The sequence below is a fragment of the Macaca nemestrina genome, chromosome 20 (genome assembly GCF_043159975.1).
Source record: "Macaca nemestrina isolate mMacNem1 chromosome 20, mMacNem.hap1, whole genome shotgun sequence".
Classification (NCBI taxonomy): Eukaryota; Metazoa; Chordata; class Mammalia; order Primates; family Cercopithecidae; genus Macaca; species Macaca nemestrina.
Window position 1 is genome coordinate 9363475 of NC_092144.1, and position 20641 is coordinate 9384115.

The window sequence follows — 20641 nt, forward strand, 5'->3', positions numbered from 1 at the left end:
TAGTCCCAGTTCCTACCCAAGGGTCCCTTCCTCATCACATCCCCTCTGTGCCATGTCCCTCCAGTAGTGTTCTGCTGTAGCTTATTCCGGATTTCCTCATCATCCCATGTGGCTTCTCAACTCTTTCTTCTCCCACTTAACCAATTCCCTGTATTAAATTCCCCCTCTCTGAAACACACAGAGTGGTTTGTTTCCCTAACAAGACCCTCAGTGATATGGTGATCTTCTCCAAAGGACCTTCCCTGGCCACCTCATCTACAATCTGAGCCCCCCACCACTCTCTGCCACTTACCCTACTTTAGTTCTTTTTTGTTTTGTTTTGTTTTGAGACGGAGTCTCACTCTGTTGCTCAGGTTGGAATGCAATGGCGAAATCTCTGCTCACTGCAACCTCCATCTCCCGGGTTCAAGTAATTCTCGTGCCTCAGCCTCCCGAGTAGCTGGGTTTACAGGTGCATGCCACCATGCCCGGCTAATTTTTCTATTTTTAGTAGAGATGGGGTTTCACCATGTTGGCCAGGCTGGTTTTGAACTCCTGACCTCTAGAGAGCCACCCGCCTCGGCCTCCCAAAGTGCTGGGATTACAGGCATGAGCCACCACACCCATCCACTGTGGTTCTTTTATCTTTTTTTTTTTTTTTTTTGAGACGGAGTCTCGCTCTGTCGCCCAGGCTGGAGTGCAGTGACCGGATCTCAGCTCACTGCAAGCTCTGCCTCCTGGGTTCACGCCATTCTCCTGCCTCAGCCTCCTGAGTAGCTGGGACTACAGGCGCCCGCCATCTCGCCCGGCTAGTTTTTTGTATTTTTTAGTAGAGACGGGGTTTCACCGTGTAGGCCAGGATAGTCTCGATCTCCTGACCTCGTGATCCACCCGTCTCAGCCTCCCAAAGTGCTGGGATTACAGGCTTGAGCCACCGCGCTCAGCCTATTTTTTTTTTTTTTTTTTTTAAGGCGAGGGTCTGGGCACTCTGTTGCCCAGGCTGGAGTGCAGTGGTGCAATCATAGTTCACTGTAACCTCAAATTCCTGGGCTCAAGTGATCCTCCCACCTCTGCCTCCTGAATAGGTGAGACTACAGATGCACACCACCGTGCCCAGCTAATTTTTTAAGTTTTCTATAGAGATAGGGTCTCACTATGTTGCCTGGGCTGGTCTCAAACTCTTGGGCTCAGGCAATCCACCTGCCTCAACCTCCCAAAATGCTGGGATCATAGGCGTGAGCCACCACACCAGACCCTAGAAGTCTTTTTAAAGACCCAACAATTCCATCTACCCAAGAGAAACCAAAGCATATGTCCATGAAAAGACCTACACATGAATATTCATAGCAGCATTGGTTATAATGAGTGAAACAATCCAAATACCCATCAACTGGTGAGGAAATAAACAAATTGCGGTACATCCATACAACGGAATGCCATTCTGCCATAAAAAGGAACACGCTCCTGATATATGTTACAATGTGGATGATCCTCAAAAACATTTTGCTAAGTAAAAGGAGACAGAGGCAAAAGGCCACATAGTTTATGATTCTATTTATACAAAATGTCCAGGGAGAGCAAATCAATACAGACAGAAAGTAGACGAGAGATTGCCTGGAACTGGGGGTGGCAGTGGAGATGGAATGCAAATGGGCACGGGGGCTGTTTTGGGGGTGATGAAAATGTCCTATAATTGGATCAGGGTGATGGCTGCACAATTCTGTAAAATTTACGAAGTCATTGAATGGCGTGCTTACACAGGTGAATTTTATACCTGTCTGTAAATTACACCTCCATAAAACTGCTGAAAAGGGAAGATCCACCAGGCGCCGTGGCTCACGCCTGTAATCCCAGCACCTTGGGAGGCTGAAGCGGGAGAATTGTTTGAAGCCAGGAGTTGGAGACCAGCCTGGGCAATGTAGTGAGACCTCGTTTCTTCCTATTTATTTATTTTTTTGAGACAGAGTCTCACTCTGTCGCTCAGGCTGGAGTGCAGTGGCCCGATCTGGGCTCACTGCAACCTTCCCCTCCCGGTTCAAGTGATTCCCTTGCCTCAGCCTCCCGAGTGGCTGGGATTATAGATGTGCGCCATGACACCTGGCCAATTTTTGTATTTTTAGTAGATGTTGCCAGGCTGGTCTATGTTGGCCAGGCTGGTCTCAAACTCCTGATCTCAGGTGATTCTCATGCCTTGGCCTCCCAAAGTGCTGGGATTACAGGCATGAGCCACCACACCTGGCCCCCTGCCAATTTTTTTTTTTTTTTTTTTTTTTTTTTTTTTGAGACGGAGTCTTGCTCTATCACCCAGGCTGGAGTGCAGTGGCGAGATCTTGGCTCACCGCAACCTCTGCGTCCAGGTTTCAAGTGATTCTCCTGCCTCAGCCTCCTGAGTAGCTGGGATCACAGGGGCATGCCACCATGCCCAGCTAATTTTTGTATTTTTGTTTTTTTAGTAGAGATGGGGTTTCACCATGTTGGCCAGCTGGTCTCGAACTCCTGACCTCAGGTGGTCTGCCCACCTCAGCCTCCCAAAGTGCTAGGATTACAGACGTAAGCCACACCACCTGGCCCCTCCTCCCCGCAAAAAAATTTTAAGTAGCTGGGCATGTCCCTGTAGTACCAGCTACTTGGGAGGCTGAGGTGGGAGGATCACTTAAGCCCAAGTTTTTGAGGCTGCAGTGAGCTATGATGGCACCTCTGCACTGCAGACTGGGCAACACAGCAAGACCCTGCCTATACAAAAGGGGGAGGCATTTTTAAACTTTGCCTGCAAGCTCCCTCTTTGAGGTGCCCTGCACTGTACTAACATGAGAATAAGTGTCTCCTTAAATTTTGAGCCCAAGCTTCTTTGCTTGCATCACCCTGGTCCTGGCAATTATGTACCCATGGTCAGAAATGAGAGACTGTTTACTTTTTACCCCTCCTTCTCCATCCCTCCTCCTCTATCCAAACCAGCACCACAGCCAGCTAATCCTGATGCAGAAATATCTCAAGAAAGTATCAACTCTTCCCCATCATCATCACTGTGAATATCATGCTGGTGAGCCACTGAAAAAAATATTTCTTCTGGGGCCAGGCTCATGCAATAATCCCAGCACTTTGGAAGGCTGAGGTGGGCAGATCATTTGAGGTCAGAAGTTCGAGACCAGCCTGACCAACATGGCAAAACTCCATCTCTACTAAAAATACAAAAAAAAAAAAAAAATTAGTTGGGCATGGTGGCACAGACCTGCAATCCCAGCTACTTGGGGGGCTGAAGCAGGAAAGTTATTTGAACCTGGGAGGCAGAGGTTGCTGTGAGCAGAGATCACACTACTGTACTCCAGCCTGGGCAACAGAGTGAGACTCTGTCTCAAAAAAAAAAAAAAAAAGTTTTTTTTCCCTTGAAATTTCTGGGTAAAAAATTAATATCAATATTAATAAAAATATCAATAATTGCTGAGGTTTACTTAGTACTATCATGTTCCAGACACCATTTGCAGCAAAGTACCTGTAATAACTCATTTAACCCTCAGAATACCCCTATGCAACAGACAGAATTATAATTTCCTTTTGTTGTTGTTGTTTTGAAACACGATTTTGCCTGCCCTGTCACCCAGGCTGGAGTGCAGTCACGTCATCACACTTCACTGCAGCCTCGACCTCCCTGACTCAAACGATCCTCCTACCTAAACTTCCGAATAGCTAGGACTACAGTTACATGCCACCATGCTTGGTTATTTTTTTTATTATTATTTTTGGTAGAGACAGGGTCTTGCCTAGGCTGGTCTCAAACTCCTGGCTCAAGCGATCCCCTTGCCTCAGCTTTTCAAAATGCTGGGATGACAGGCATGAGCCACTGCACCCAGCTAGGCAAAGATTTTTAAAATAGAACACTAACAAGCACTAGCCATGAAAGAAAAAAAGATTTGAACTACATTAAGATTAAGAAATCCTGGCTGAGTGCAGTGGTTCACACCTGTAATAGCACTTTGGGAGGCCAGGGCGGGAGGATGGCTTGAGCCCAGGAATTTGAGACCAGCCTGGGCAACATGGTGAAACTCCATCTCTACAAAAACTACAAAAATTAGCTGGGTGTGGTGGTGTGCACCTGTAGCTCCAGCAACTCGGCAGGCTGAGGTGGGAGGATGACTTGAGCCCAGGAGATCGAGGCTGCAGTGAGCCATAATTCCACCACTGCACTCCAGCCTGGGCAACAGAGCAAGACCCTCTCTCAAAAAAAAAAAAAAAAAAAGAGAGAGAAATGAAATGAAATTAAGGACTTCTATTGATTAAAAGACACCACTAAGAGAATGAAAAGAAAAGCTACAGAGGAGAAGATATTTGCAATCATTATGTCCAACAAAAATCTCATATCCTGATTTTACACTTATGTAAAATATGTATATGTATCTATGTAAAATCTGGGTACACTCACACACACACACACACACACACACACACACACACACACACATATTCCTACAAATCAGTAAGAAAAGCCAGACATCTGAACAGAGAAGTGGGCAAAAGACTTAGACATTTTTGGCCGGGCGCGGTGGCTCAAGCCTGTAATCCCAGCACTTTGGGAGGCCGAGGCGGGTGGATCACGAGGTCAGGAGATCGAGACTATCCTGGCTAACATGGTGAAACCCCGTCTCTACTAAAAATACAAAAAACTAGCCGGGCGTGGTGGCGGGCGCCTATAGTCTCAGCTACTTGGGAGGCTGAGGCGGGAGAATGGCGTGAACCCGGGAGGCGGAGCTTGCAGTGAGCTGAGATTGCGCCACTGCACTCCAGCCTGGGAGACACAGCGAGACTCCGTCTCAAAAAAAAAAAAAAAAAAAAAAAAGACTTAGACATTTCACGAAAGTGGATATCCAAGTTGTCAATAAACATATGGAAAGGCACTTAATTCATCAGCAGGCACATCATTCATCATCAGGAAATGTAAATTAAACCCACAATGTTCCCAGCACTTTGGGAAGCGGAGGTGGGAGGATCACTTGAGCCCAGGAGTTGGAGACCTGCCTAGGCAACATAACCAGACCCTGACTCAAAAAAACAAAAATAAATTTATAAATAAACCCACAATGCAATACTATCTGGCACCCATCAGAATGTCTAAAATTAAAAAAAGTTCAGGCACAGTGGCTCATACCTGTAATCCCAGTACTTTGGGAGCCCAAGGTGGGTGGATTACTTGAGCTCAGGGGTTCCAGATTAGCCTGGGCAACAGGGCAAAACCCCATCTCTACAAAAAAATTAGCCAGGCGTGGTGGTGCATGCTTGTGGTTCTAGCTACTTGGGAGGCTGAGGTGGGAGGATTGCTTGAGTCTAGGAGGTTGAGGCTGCAGTGAGCAGAGATTGTGCCACTGCACTCCAGCCTGGGTGACAGAGTGAGACCCTGTCTCAAAAAAAAAAAAAGAAAGAAAAGAAAAAAAAAAAGAGGGTGGGCATGGTGGCTCAAGCCTGTAATCCCAGCACTTTGGGAGGCCAAGGCGGGCGGATCAAGAGGTCAGGAGATCGAGACCATCCTGGCTAACACGGTGAAACCCCGTCTCTACTAAAAAAATTTTAAAAAACTAGCCGGGCGTGGTGGTGGGCGCCTGCAGTCCCAGCTACTGTGGAGGCTGAGGCAGGAGAATGGTGTGAACCCGGGAGGCGGAGCTTGCAGTGAGCCGAGATCGCACCACTGCACTCCAGCCTGGGCGAGACTCCATCTCAAAAAAACAAACAAAAAGACAATACCAAGTGTTGGGGAAGATATGGAGCAACCGGAACACTTCATACACTACTGGTGGAAGAGTACATTGTTGACTTTTTGGAAGAGTCTCTGCAACTTTGGAAGACTGTACAGCAGTTTCTCCCCATGGCTCAGCAATTCCACTCCTACGTATATACAGTTGAGCTTCATGATTCAAAAATTCCAGATAGGCAAATTCGCCTACTTGTTGCAATTTGTTTATACTCTAAGATCAATACTCGCTGGGGCATTTGTAGTCATTTGTGGACATGCACAGTGATAATATTATTTTTCTTATTTAGAAACAGGGTGGAGTAGCCGGGTGCGGCGGCTCACGCCTGTAATCCCAGCATTTTGGGAGGCTGAGGCCGGCAGATCACTTGAGGTCAGGAGTTTGATACCAGCCTGGCCAACATGGTGAAATCCTGTCTCTACTAAAAATACAAAAATTAGCCAGGTATGGTGGGTGCACACCTGTAATCCCAGATGCTTGGGAAGCTGATGCACAAGAATTGCTTGAACCCAGGAGGCAGAGGTTGCTGTGAGCCAAGATCATTGCCACTGCACTCCAGCCTGGGCGACAGAGTGAGACTGTCTCAGGAAAAAAAGAAAGAAAAGAAAGAAAGAGAGAAAGAAAGAAAAACAAAGAAAGGAAGAAAGGAAGAAAGAAAGGGAGAAAGGGAGAGAGAAAGAGAGAGAGAGAGAGACTGGGCACGGTAACTCACGCCTATAATCCCAGCACTTTGGGAGGCTGAGGCAGGTGGATCACTTTGTCAGGAGATCAAGACCATCCTGGCTAACACAGTGAAACCCTGTCTCTACTAAAAATACAAAAAAATTAGCTGGGCGTGTTGGCGGGCGCCTGTAGTCCCAGCTGCTGGGGAGGCTGAGGCAGGAGAATGGCGTGAACCCAGGAGGCAGAGCTTGCAGTGAGCCAAGATCGCGCCGCTGCACTCCAGCCTGGGTGACAGAGTGAGACTCTGTCTGAAAGAAAGAAAGAGAAGGAAGGAAGGAAGAAAGGAAGGAAGGAAGGAAGGAAGGAAGGAAGGAAGGAAGGAAGGAAGGAAGGAAGGAAGGAAAGGTAGGAGGGAAGGAAGGAAAGAAGGAAAGAAAGGAAAGAGAGAAGAAAGAGAGAAGAAAGAAAAAAAGAAAAGAAAGAAAGGAAGGAAGGAAAAGAAAGAGGAAAGAAAGAAAGGAAAGAAAGAGAGAAAGAAAGCAAGAAAGAAGGGAGAAAAAGAAGGAAGGAGAAGAGAGAGAAAGAAAGAAAAGGAAGGAAGGAAGGAAGGAAGGAAGGAAGGAAGGAAGGAAGGAAGGAAGGAAGGAAGGGGAGTTCAGTGGTGGGATCATAGCTCACTGTGACCTTTACCTCCTGGGGTCAAGCAGTCCTGCCAAGTAGCTGGGACTTCAGGCATGCAGCACCACGCTTAGCTAATTAAAAAAATTTTTTTTGCAGAGCCGGGCATGGTGCCTCACGTCTGTAATTCCAGCACTTTAGGAGGCCGAGGCAGGTGGATCACCTGAGGTCAGGAGTTCGAGACCAACCTGGCCAACATGTCAAAATCCCATCTCTACTAAAAATACAGAAATTAGCCAGGTTTGGTGGTGTGTGCCTGTAATCCCAGCTACTCGGGAGGCTGAGGCACAAGAATCACTTGAACCCAGGAGGTGGAGGTTGCAGTGAGCCGAGATCGCGCCACTGTATTTCAGCCTGGGCAACAGAGCGACAGCCCCGTCTCTACAAAAATAAATAAATAAATAAATAAATAAATAAATAAATAAATAATTTTTTTTTTTTTTGAAACGGAGGTTTCACTCTGTTGCCCAGGCTGGTCTTGAACTCCTGGGCTGAAGCCATCCTTCCGCCTTGGCCACCCAAAGCACTGGGATTATAGGCGTGAGCCATTGCTCCTGGCCTGACAACATACTCAGTCACCCAACCCTGTTGAGGTTCTAATAAGGAGACACACTGCTTTCTTCCTCCAGTTCTGATACTACATGCAAGTATCTTTTTTATGATCCATTTAGTGCTAAGCTTTTCATATTTTTGTGCTGTTTGTTGGTGACTTCGCTATCTTCAGTGGCCCCCACGCACCGTGCTGAAGTGTAGCCTAGTGTTTCTGAGTGCAAGAAGGCTGTGATGTGTCTCACGGAGAAAAGACGTGTTAGAGAAGCTTCATTCAGGCATCAGATGTAGTGCTATTGGCCGGGAGTTCAATGCTAATGAATCAAAAAATACATATATATGTGATATATATATGTGTGTGTGTATATATATATCTGATATATATATATGATATTCTAAAACAGAAACACACATAAAACAAAATTATGGCTGGGGGCTGGGCGCGGTGGCTCAAGCCTGTAATCCCAGCACTTTGGGAGGCCGAGACGGGCGGATCACGAGGTCAGGAGATTGAGACCATCCTGGCTAACACGGTGAAACCCCGTCTCTACTAAAAATTACAAAAAAACTAGCCGGGCGAGGTGGCGGGTGCCTGTAGTCCCAGCTACTCGGGAGGCTGAGGCAGGAGAATGGCGTGAACCCGGGAGGCAGAGCTTGCAGTGAGCCGAGATCTGGCCACTGCACTCCAGCCTGGGTGACAGAGCAAGACTCCGTCTCAAAAAAAAAAAAAAAAAAAAAAAATTATGGCTGGGTGCCATGGCTCATGCCTGTAATCCCAGCACTTTGGGAAGCTGAGGCAGGCAGATCATTTGAGCCCAGGAGTTGGAGACCAGCCTGGGCAACATGGTGAAATCCCAGCTCTACAAAAAAATCAGCCAGGCATGGCGGTGCATAATCCCAGCTACAGAGGTGTTGGGAGGCTGAGGCGGGAGAATGGCCTGAGTCCGGAAGGCGGAGGCTGCAGTGAGCCGAGATCACACCACTGCACTCTAGCCAAGGGAACAGAGTGAGACCCTGTCTAAGCAAAACACAACAAAAGAAAAAAGTTATATATTATTCAGTTGACAAAAACAATGTGGTCAGAGGCTTTCGACAAAAACAACAAGTGTTAGCGAGGAAGTGGAAAAATAAGAACCCTTTGTGGGAACGTAAAATGGTGCAGCCGCCATAGAAAACATTATTGTAGTTCTTCAAAAACTTAAAACGTAGTTACCCTTTGACCCAGCAATACCTTTTGTTTTTGAGACAGGATCTTACCCTGTCACCCAGGCAGTGGTACAATCATGGCTCACTGCAGCCTTGACCTCCCGGGCTCAAGTGATCCTCCCACCTCAGCCTCCCGAGTAGCTGGGACCACAGGCACAGCTAATTTTTGTATTTGTTGTAGAGACAGTGTTTTACCATGTTGTTAAGGTTGGTCTCAAACTCCTGGGCTCAAGCAATCCACCCACCTCAGCCTCCCAATTGCTGGGATCACAGGTGTGAGCTGCTGTGCCTGGCCCAGCCACGCCACTGCTGAGTATGTACACAAAAGAATTGAACTCAGTGTCTCAAAGAGATATTGGTACACCCATGATCACAGCAGTATTAATCCCAGCACCTTGGGAGGCTGAGGCAAGAGGATCACTTGAGGCCAAGAGTTCAAGACCAGCCTGGACAACATAGTGAGACCCCCACCTCTACAAAAAAAAAAAGAAAAAGAAAAATTAACTGGATGTAGTGGTACACACCTGTAGTCCTAGCTATTTGAGAGGCTAAGGTAGGAGGATCACTCGGGCCAAGGAGGTTGAGGCAACAGTGGGCTGTCATCACACCACTCCAGTCTAGCCTGGTCAACAGAGCAAGACCCTGCCTCTTAAAAAAAAATAATAATAAAAATAAAATTTAAAAAGAACCTGGCTCACCATGTGCTCAACATGTATTTTTCTTGGGATTCACCAGGACTCTCACAGCCTAAAAAGTGAGAAGCTATTTACCATTTCATTTGATGGCTGAACCGGCTCTGCCTTTTGGTTTTTTTTCTTCTTGTGCAATGACACCTGTCTTCTCGTCTATTAAGCAAGGCTAGGTACTAGCTGCCCAGGATTGTTGGAACTACATATAAAGTAAGAGTAAACAGGGACCAAGAGTCTACTGGGTCCCCAGAAGCAATAAGAACAACCTTTTCCAGGCTGGACGTGGTGGCTCACGCCTGTAATCCCAGCACTTAGGGAGGCCAAGGTGGGCGGATCACTTGAGGCCAGGAGTTCAAGACCAGCCTGGGCAACATGGCAAAACACCGTCTCTATTAAAAATATAAAAACTGGCCAGGCGTGGTGGTGCACACTTATAGTCCCAGCTACTTGGGTGGCTGAGGCATGAGAATTGCTTGAACCCAAGAGGTGGAGGTTGCAGTGAGATGAGATCGTGCCACTGCACTCCGGACTGGGCGATAGAGTGAGACTCTCTCTAAAAAAAAAAAGAGAGAGAGAGAGAGAAAGATAGTAAACTTTTGTATATAGTCTTCATGGAATCTCCTCTCCCTACTCTCTGCTCTTTCCTGGTTACTTCTTGGTTTGTGGCTACGCTCTGGATGGATGAAGTCGCAAGACACACTGAGGTGGTGTGTACCTGTAATCCCAACTACTTGGGAGGCTGAGGCAGGAGAATTGCTTAAGCCCAGGAATTCGAGGCCGCCCTGGGCACCATGGCAAGACCCCATCTCAAAAAGAGAAAAAGAGACAGAATGGGCTTCCACCTTGGCAGTGAAGACATGTTAATGTTCTCAGACAAGAGTTCCCTAGATGTGGGAATAAAGTGTTCCTGTTATGACAACTTTTTCCCAACACAGCCAGGCTCAACTCCTCCAGAAGTTAAATCTTCTACTCCACTCCTTGAGAGCACAAACTACCACCTAGTGCTTACTGCATAGTATAATGCTTGAGATACAGAAGGCTGTCAATGAATGCCCTCTAAATCAATACATGGGCCGGGCACGGTGGCTCACGCCTGTAATCCCAGCACTTTGGAAGGCTGAGGCAGGTGGATCACCTGAGGTCAGGAGTTTGAGACCAGCCTGAACAATATAGTGAAACCCTGTCTCTACTAAAAATACAAAAATTAGCTGGGCATGGTGGCGTGCACCTGTGGTCCCAGCTACTCGGGAGGCTGAGGTGGGAGAACAGCTTGAACTCGGGAGGCGGAGGTTGCAGTGAGCCGAGATTGCGCCACTTCACTCCAGCCTGAGCAACAGAGTGAGACCCCGTCTCAAAATAAAATAAAAAAATAAAATAAATGAATACATGAGTGTAGGAACAAATGAAAACAGCACATTACTGCCTCCCAGGCACTGACACTGAATCCTGGGGCTAAAAAGTCATTGCTCCTATCCTGGCTAACATGGTGAAACCCCGTCTCTACTAAAAATACAAAAAAAACTAGCCGGGCGTGGTGGCGGGCGCCTGTAGTCTCAGCTACTTGGGAGGCTGAGGCGGGAGAATGGCGTGAACCTGGGAGGCGGAGCTTGCAGTGAGCCGAGATCACACCACTGCACTCCAGCCTGGGAGACACAGCGAGACTCCGTCTCAAAAAAAAAAAAAAAAAAAAAAAAAAAAAAAAAAAAAAGTCATTGCCCACACCAGCCACTGGGCTCATCAGAAACCCACACATACTAGGCCAGGCGCGGTGGCTCACGCCTGTAATTCCAGCATTTTGGGAGGCCGAGGCGGGCAGATCACCTGAGGTCAAGAGTTCGAGACCAGCCTGACCAACATGGAGAAACCCCCGTCTCTACTAAAAATACAAAATTAGCCAGATGTGGTGGCACATGCCTGTAATCCCAGCTACTTGGGAGGCTGAGGCAGGAGAATCGCTTGAACCAGGGAGGGAGGCTGAGGCAGGAGAATCGCTTGAACCCAGGAGGCGGAGTTTGCGGTGAGCCGAGATTGCGCCATTGCACTCCAGCCTGGGCAACAGAGTGAAACTCCATCTCAAAAAAAAAAAAAGAAAGAAAAAAAGAAATCCACACAAAACATATGGTTGGCCTACAAGGATGCAGTCACTGGTGTGATGATGATACAAGCATGTCCCTGTGCTCATGGTCCCTGAACCTGCACACAACCACCAAACATATACATACATGCATGACACCACAGACACCTGCCTACGGGGCCAAAATTAGAGTGAGGTAAGTTATGCAAGTGCAGAGGTGGAGCCCATAGTTAATTAAAAATTGGTTTTTGTTCATCGTAGATTTTTCTTGCATTAATTTAGATTTTCTTAAAATGTTCCAATAAAATATTATTTATCTTGGTTACTGGTTTTTATTTTTTTAGGGCCATCCCCTTAAATTTTGCACTATAGCTGAACACTATACCATGTACCTGTCACCCTAGCTACTCAGGAGGCTGAGGCAGAAGGATCACTTGGGCCCAGGAGTTAGAGGCTTCAGTGAGCTATGACTGCACCACTGTACTCCAGCATGGGTGACAGAACAAGACTCCGTCTTAGCAATAGGCCCAGCACTGTGGCTCACACCTGTAATCCCAGCACTTTGGGAGGCCAAGCCGGGCGGATCGTCTGAGGTCTGGAGCTCGAGACCAGTGTGGGCAATGTGGTGAAACTCTGTCTCTACTAAAAATACAAAAAAAAAAAAAAAAAAAAAAAATTAGCTGGGTGTGGTGATGCGCGCCTGTAATCCCAGCTACTCAAGAGGCTGAGCAGGAGAATCGCTTGAACCCGGAAGGCGGAGGTTGCAGTGAGCCGAAATCGCGCCATTGCACTCCAGTCTGGCCAACACAGCAAGACTCCGTCTCAAATCATCATCATCATCATCATCAACAACTTTTTAAAATGTTTGCACCCGCGGCGAGTATCTCACCTGTTTTACCCTGACCTGGGCACCTCCATCCCACATACGCACATGCACAGGCACAGGTGTAAAATCACACACATTCACCCACCAGTCACACAGACGCACACAGTCTCTGCACAAACCTCATTCAACCACTAGATGTCGCCCAAGCTCCATAATCTTAAATCCAGCCCCAAAGGGGCGCTTCCCTACACTAACTCAAGAGTCTTTCAATTTCCTTTTACTTCCCTCCACTGGGACATTTACATACTCTAAAGGAGCCCCAGGAGAACATCGTCCTACCCCTAAATAGCAGTGCCCTATCAGGGTGGAATTTCAGGCACAGGTAAAGAAGATGGGTGTTCTTTCTTTCTTTTTTGTGGAAACAGGGTCAATCTGTCGCCCAAGCTGGAGTGCAGTGGTGCAATAATAGCTCACTGCAGCCTTGAACTCCCGGGCTGAAGTGATCCTCACACCCTGGCCCCTAAGTAGAACTACAGGCCTGGCCAATTTTTTAAAAAGTTACTGTAAAGGCCAGGCACGGTGGCTCACGCCTGTTATCCCAGCAGATTGGGAGGCCGAGGCAGACAAATCAAGAGGTCAGGAATTTGAGACCAGCCTGGCCAACATGGTGAAACCCCATCTCTACTAAAAATACAAAAATTAACTGGGCATGGTGGCACACCCCTGTGGTCCCAGCTATTCGGGAGGCTGAGGCACAAGAATCTCTTGAGCCTGGGAGGCAGAGGTTGCACGGAGCTGAGATCATCACACCACTGTACTCCAGCCTGGGTGACAGAACAAGACTCCATCTCAAAAATAAAAAAAAGAAAAAGTTATTGTAGAGATGGGATCTTGCTGTATTGCCCAGGCTGGTCTCAAATTCCTGGCCTCAAGAGACCCTCTGGCTTTGGTCTCCCAAAATGCTGGGATCACAGGTGTCAGCCATCACACCTGGCCCAAAGAATGGGTTTCTCGGTGCCTTTCATCCAGGAGCGAGTGTTCCCCTGACACTCTCTTGATACAAGAATCCTGTGTCTTGAGAAAGAAAGACACTCTGTGTGTGTGAGGGGGTCCATCCATCCATCCACCCAGCAGATACTTCTGAGCACCTACTGTGTGTCAGGCTCTGTTCTAGACACTGGAGAAACAACAAAGCTGGCTGAACCCTGATAAACTGCCGCTGTAGTGGGGAAATAGACAATGAATGAATAGAAGAATCATAGAAATGTGGAAACAAGAGCTGTAAAGGAAAACATGGCCGGGCTCACATCTATAATCCCAGCACTTTGGATGGCAGATCACCTAAGGTCAGGAGTTCAAGACCAGCTTGGCCAACATGGTGAAACCCTGTCTCTACTAAAAATACAAAGAAAACTGGCCGGGCGTCAGGTGGCATGTGCCTGTAGTCCCAGCTACTCGGGAGGTTGAGGCACAAGAATCACTTGAACCCGTGAGGCAAAGGTTGCAGTGAGCCGAGATCGCGCCACTGCACTTCAGCCCAGGCAACAGAGCAAGACTCAATCTCAAAAAAAATAAAATAAAATAAATAAATAGAAAAAGAACACGGAGTAAGCACTCAGAGAGTGGCAGCAGGGGGCTATTTCACCTAGCTGTTCAGGGTGGGCCTCTTGGAGGAGGTGACATTTAAGCAGACATCAGAGATAAATAGCTACCAGGAGGAACAGTGTCACAGGGAGACGAGCGGCAAGTGTGAAGTCCCTGAGGCATGTGATCTAAACTGAATTATTCCTTCTCCCCATCCTCTGGAAGCCCCAGGAAAGAGTTGGTCCCAAACCCAGACAGTGCCAACGATGTAGCTAGATCTTAGGGAGGGATCAGGGATCAGCAAGGCATCTTTTCCACAGGGAAAATAGTGGAGCTCAGAACTATCAAGCTCTCTGGTACTCACTCCCAGGCCAGAACCCAGATCATTGTGGATAGATCCTGAATGAATGGACAATGCCTCTGAAAGGCTCTGCTTTCCTGTTCTCCTGCTCTCTGGGTCAAATCCAAACTTCCGCCCACAGTTTACAAGTTCCTAAGTGGTCTGGCTTCCCTGGCCTCATCTCCCCACCAACGTCCCCATTACTCACTCCTCTCCAGCCACACCAGTGTCCACACTGCTTCTGAAACTCACCAAGCTTGTTCTTACCCCAGGGCTTTTGCACCTTCTGTTCCTCCCACCTTGAATGCTCTTCCCCCAGACACCCACAAGGCTCCTTCTCTCACCTTCTTCAGATGTCACCTGAAATGCCACCTATTTAGAGACACCTTCCCTCACCACACTGGCTCAAATAGCCTCCACCCTGTAATCTTTTTCTGTTTTTTTTTTTTTTTTTTTCGCTTTGAGACAGAGTCTTGTTCTGTTGCCCAGGCTGGAGTGCAGTGACATGACCTTGGCTCACTGCAACCTCCGCCTCCCAGGTTCAAGCAATTCTCCTGCCTCAGCCTCCCGAGTAGCTGGGATTACAGGTGCCCGCCACCACGCCCAGCTAATTTTTTATATTTTTAGTAGAGACAGGGTTTCACCATGTTGGCCAGGCTGGTCTCGAACTCCTGACCTCAGGCGATCCACTTGCCTCAGCCTCTCAAAGTGCTGGGATTACAGGTGTGAGCCACTGCACCCAGCTCCACTCTAATCTTCTATACTTTATCTGTTATTCTTCATGCTACTTGCATTGTATCATATGTATATTTAGTTGCCGACACTGTATTACATGGGTTACTCGGTTCTTTTCTGTCTCCTCTACTAGGTCAACTCCAGGAGAGCAGGGATTTGATGACTCAGTTGGTGGCTGTATCCCCAGTGCATAATCTGTTCGCGGAATGGATTAACCAATGATTTCTAGGAAGGACCCCGGGTCCATCAGGAACAGGGAAGAAGTCTTCGGAAAGTGATGGAGGGAGCTAGGAGCAGGTAGAGCATCCTCTCTGCAGACCCCTCCCTTCCCTGGGTTGCCAGGCTGGGTGAGCCAACGCCAAGGGGGTGTACGGGCCGCCTAGACTGTTTTACAACTATGTAGTTCCCGCAGTGGCCGCCTGGAGGCACTGCAGCCCACGGCAGGATTCCACCAGCCCCGCCCTAACGGATTACCTCATTTGGCCACGCCTCCATTGTCCTTTAGCCCCGCCTCCACTGACCTCCTTAGTCCCGCCCCCAAAGCAACTCCCTCCCAGCCCCGGGGGCTGTAGGATTCACCCTCCAATTGCAACTCTGGCAGCAAACTCTGGCACCCTAGCCAATCTTGGTGAGAAGACAGAAAATCTAGGGTCCCCCTAGCAGGGGGTGGAGGAGAAGCCACAGGGGGTGGCTCCAAGGATAATTCAACTTGATTCCTGGTTCATTTTTTTTCCAGCGGTTTCTCAAGTGTGTGCCTCTTTTGGTCTTTTATCTCTCCCAGGTGTGTCTCTTTGCTTCTCTCCGGCTCACACATCCATTGAGTACCTACTGTGTGTGGCCTGATGCCTGGCGCTGGGCACAATCCCTATTCCACCCAGCGCGTGGGTGCTTAGATGCGTGGGGAAATGGAGGAGCGAGGGAGGGGACCCCACAACCTCTCCTCATGGCCTAGAAATCCTTCTATCTGGAGTCTAACCTCCATTCCTCCCAACACCCCCCTCGGGGTGAGTACAAGGGTCTGATTCTTTTCTTGATGAGGAAGGGGAAGGTGCCCAGATTGTTTCTCCCCTGCCTATCTACCTAAAAACCTCCCCCTAGCAATGTCTTCACGGACGCTGTCCACACCCATGGAGCGGATTATTTAACAAGAGGGTAATCGTGTGGGCTCAGGAGCCAGACTGCCTCGGCTCAGTCCCACCTCTGTCACTCTCGAGCTTGAGTAAGTGATTTAACTTTTCTGTGCCTCAGTTTCCCCATCTATAAAATGAAGGTAACAATACCATGCCCTAGTAGACAAGAGGCAGAGGGGGTTAAATGCCTTAGTCTGTGCTGTGTGATTGAAACAGCACCCCTCAAATTAGCACGTAATGAATGCTCACTGTTATTATAATGACTACTTTATTATTTTTGATCCCAGCTTCCCTGTGAACTCCTACAGAGCTGAGAACTTGGGGGTGCTCTCACCCCCAAGATGGAGGAGGAGAAGGGGGCTTTCCAATAGCAAAAGAGAGCATGGACGCCCCACATTCTGCAAGGCTCCCTGAGCCTGCCCAAGAGAAGGGTGCCAGGGGGAGGGAGATGCTTCTATAAGGGCATGAATGGCGTGTGCGGTTGTGAGCAAGGCACCAAGACACACACACGTGCATGGATGGACACGTTTGCACACACAGCGCTTGCGCGCGCGCGCGCGCGCGCGCACACACACACACACCCTTTTAGAATGATTTACCCAAAGGTACAGAATAGCACACGCTGACTCCAAGGCTCTCACACGGCCACACACCTGGCCACACACGTATTGTACAACACCCAGTCATCCGGAGCCAGTAATGAGGACACGGTCACACACAGACTCTCTCACATACCGATCACACCCCAACTCAGGCACTACTTGGACAAGCCCCCCAACCGCCACACACACAAACTCCCCCCGGTCACACCCAACCACGACACAAAGACACACACGTTTACCCTGCACCCCCAAAGCATTTCACACGCGTCCCCGTCAGTCACTCTCACGTGAGTCCCGCCCCCTGCCCCACACTGGGGGCTGCAGGCGAGGAGTGGGGGGCTTCAGAAACTGGGCATCTCGGCCCCGAAGAGGAAGTCAAGGGTAAGCAACCATCCCCGTCCAAAGCCCCCTGAAGTTTCCCTCCCAACCCCACTCAGCTCCCGCGAGATGGCGGGGTGGGGGCTCGAGGCCGTGGAGGGGTTGAGAACCCCAAAGATGCCACCCCCAAACCAGCCCAACCTGAGGCTGGATTTGAAGCCCCCCTTGTCCTCTCCCAAGCCAGAGAGTGCACGTCCCGGCCCCTCCCCCGCTGTGCGACCCCCGTCCCTCGCCGCCCTGCAGCTGGGGGGGCTTGTGGAGCCTCCCAACACCGTTTCTGCAAGAACCTTCCGTGCCCCCCTCCTCTCCCGGAGCCACCCGCGCCCGCACCTGCCCGCCGGGCCCCTACCTGTCCGGCCAGGCCTGAGCACAGCAGCAGCAGCAGCGGCGGCGGGACCGTGAGCGGCCACATGACGCGCCCCCAGCCCGGCGTCCCGACCCCCGCCCGCCCTAGCGGCGTCTCGGCGCGGGGACCGCCACCAGGCGCGACCCCGCCCGCCCGGCCGGGGCGACCCTGCGCCGCCGCCTCCCCCGCCTCACCGGCGGCCGGGATTCCGCCCCACCCCCGCCCCCTCGCTTGCTCCGAGTCTTTGTTGCGGGCTCCGCCCCCCGCCCCGCCCCCAGCTCGTCTTCGGGCGCAGCTCGAGCAGGGTCGGGTGGGGGGGTGGGGGGCGGGGAAGTGGGGGAGCCAGCACCAGCGAGGGGACCTGAGGACAGGACTTGGCAGCGCCCCCCAACCCCCAGGCCATTCCCGGAGCGGGTCGCGGAGGTGGGGGAGGGGTGCCCGTCACGTGTTTGTAAATTTCACCCTCCAGGGGACATTTCCCACTTTGCAGGTGGGAGGGGGATGAATGGTTGAGGGAGAGGAGTAGGAGGAAGGCCTGGTAGCAGAGAAGAGAAATGATGAATGCTCCCTCCCTAAAAACTCAAGAGTCAACAGGGAAACTGAGGCAGAGTCTGAAATTGGAAGTTGGAGGAGGGGTCAATGCCAGGACAAGACGGGTGGGGCATAGATGGAGACGGGGAATAAGAGGGAAAAAATTGGGGTTGGGGGGGACAGGAGACCGAGAAACAGGCAAGAGGCCAATGGAAATGGCCACGTGGGTGAGCCTGGCCTCCAAAAGGGGCGTCTCGTTTTCACTCTCCCCGGGCGCCCCATTTCCCCACCAGTCCTCCCGTTGGAAGCCTCCCCGCCTCCGCCACACCTGGAAGAGTTTCTCCTCGCTCCTGTTTCAATAGCCCAAGATGAAAGACCACATCCCCCGAGAGAATCAAAATATTAACACCGCCTCCGCGCGAAGCCATTTGCATATGAAGGGCGTCCTTGTCTAGCCTCTCTTTCGGGAGGCTTTCCAGCCTTTCTCTGCCTCTCACTCCTCCAAAAGTATTCCTAGGCCGGGCGCGGTGGCTCACGCCTGTAATCCCAGCACTTTGGGAGGCTGAAGAGGGCGGATCATATGAGGTCAGGAGTTCAAGACCAGCCTGGCCAACATGGCAAAACCCCATCTCAACTAAAAAATACAAAAATTAACTGGGCGTGGTGGTGCATGCCTGGAATCCCAGCTACTCGGGAGGCTGAGACAGGAGAATCGCTTGAACCCACGAGGCAGAGGTTGCAGTGAGGGAGATCGTGCCATTGCACTCCAGCCTGGGCAACAGGAGGAAAACTCGTCTTAAAAAAAAAAAAAAAAAGTGTCCCTAGTCGTCTTCCCTCCCCACCCCTCCAGGGATTTAGATGTATGTAGGGAGAGGTGGAGGAGGAGGGCGGGTAAGTAAGTCAGATTAGAAAGAAATTGGGCATAAAATATGGGAGGCTAGGAAGCCTGGCATTTTTGTGACCCTGATACTGATGGGCTAGGAGAGATCTCCCCAGACGCTGGTGGGGCATCCAGGCTCTTAACACTGTTGCAGGAATGAATTCAAGGAGGAATCATAAAATAATGAAAAGTTCAGAGATTTTTTGTTAAAGGAAAAGTTCACACTTGAGAAAAGGGAGTGGGTGTACTCAAGAGAGAATAATGGGCAAGGTGGTTTGGGACTGCTACCTTTATGTGTCTCTTTTTTTTTTTTTTTTGGTACAAAGTCTCACTGTGTCACCCAGGCTGGAGTGCAGTGGTGTGATCTTGGCTCACTGCAACCTCCGCCTCCCGGGTTCAAGTGATTCTCCTGCCTCAGCCTCCTGAGTAGCTGGGACTACAGGTGTGCGCCATCGCAGCTGGCTAATTTTTTGTATTTTTAGTAGAAACGGGGTTTCACCATATTGGCCAGGCTGGTCTCAAACTCCTGACCTCATGATCCACCCGCCTTGGCCTCCCAAAGTGCTGAGATTACAGGCGTGAGCCACCACACCCGGCTACTATGTGTCTGTTTAACCGAGGGATGGAATATTCTTGAAAACTGGAAAAAGGTGGACTGTGGTGCCACCCATTTTTACACCAAATTTGAGTGTCCCTAGAACTGTCACAGGAGCTGGTGGGTGGGTAATTTTAGTATTTTAATGAGTGCAAAATGAGATCCCAGGTGAAACCTAGGTAGAACCCAACACCATGTTGGGTCCAGTAGGTCTTAGCCAGCTTGGTCCACACCCTGGTTTTCAGGGTATTATCAGTCCATAGCCTCTAGTCATGTGAAGCAGCTGCCTGTGACCACCATGTATCATTCCTATCTCAACCCTACTGGGGATAAAACATGTTAATGATGGATTTGTCAGGTTAATGAGAAAGAGCTTGGTGACCCACAGACCTGGGTTCAACCCTGGTGCTGCTACTTCTTGGCCATGTGACCTTAGGGTAAAAGCTTTCCATCTATTAGAAGACCTGTTTTTTGCAGAGTTATTGGGAGACATCTGTGACTCTAAGCAAAGAGAGCACCTAGCTAGCGCTCACTCTCTGCACACATTTCAACAACCAACCATGCACTGGGTTGAGGACACTCGTCATGGGATGTGGACACAAAATAGAGTCTGAGCCTAGGAAGACATCCCATTTATTCTTCTCTCTCTCTCTCTCTCTTTTTTTTTTTTTTTTGAGATGGATTCTCACTCTGTCACACCCAGGCTGGAGTGAAGTGGCTCGATCTCAGCTTGCAACCTCTGCCTTCTGGGTTCAAGGGATTCTCCCGCCTCGGCCTTCCAAGTAGCTGGGATTACAGGTGCCTGCCACCACGCCCATCTAATTTTTCATATTTTTAGTAGAGATGGGGTTTCACCATATTGGCCAGGCTGGTCACGAACTCCCGACCTCAGGTGATCTGCCTGCCTCAGCCTTCCAAAGTGCTGGGATAACAGGCGTGAGCCACCACATCCAGTGTATTCTATCTCCTTTTCCCAAATGGGAGACAGTCCTTTGTGGGCCCTTCAGGCCAAGCCTGCAGTTGGCATTGCATAAAAGGAGGACATTGGTTGGTAGGACCCACAAGCTCTTGGCCAAGAATGGGTCTCATGGTCAAGAGTCAGCACTCTTGACTCATGA

The 20641-nt window shown here is 49.6% G+C and overlaps 1 protein-coding gene across 1 annotated transcript in view; it reads right to left on the reverse strand.

Moving 5' to 3' along the window:
• The window catches only part of LOC105478247 (olfactomedin 2), an 85990-nt gene extending 68257 nt beyond the window's left edge, over window positions 1-17733 (reverse strand). Inside the window, exon 1 of the mRNA XM_011735558.2 lies at window positions 17521-17733. Within this exon, the coding sequence (XP_011733860.1) occupies window positions 17521-17583 (63 nt within the window). The 5' untranslated portion in view covers window positions 17584-17733. The remainder of the gene's footprint in view (window positions 1-17520) is intronic.
• Window positions 17734-20641: the final 2908 nt, after the last annotated feature.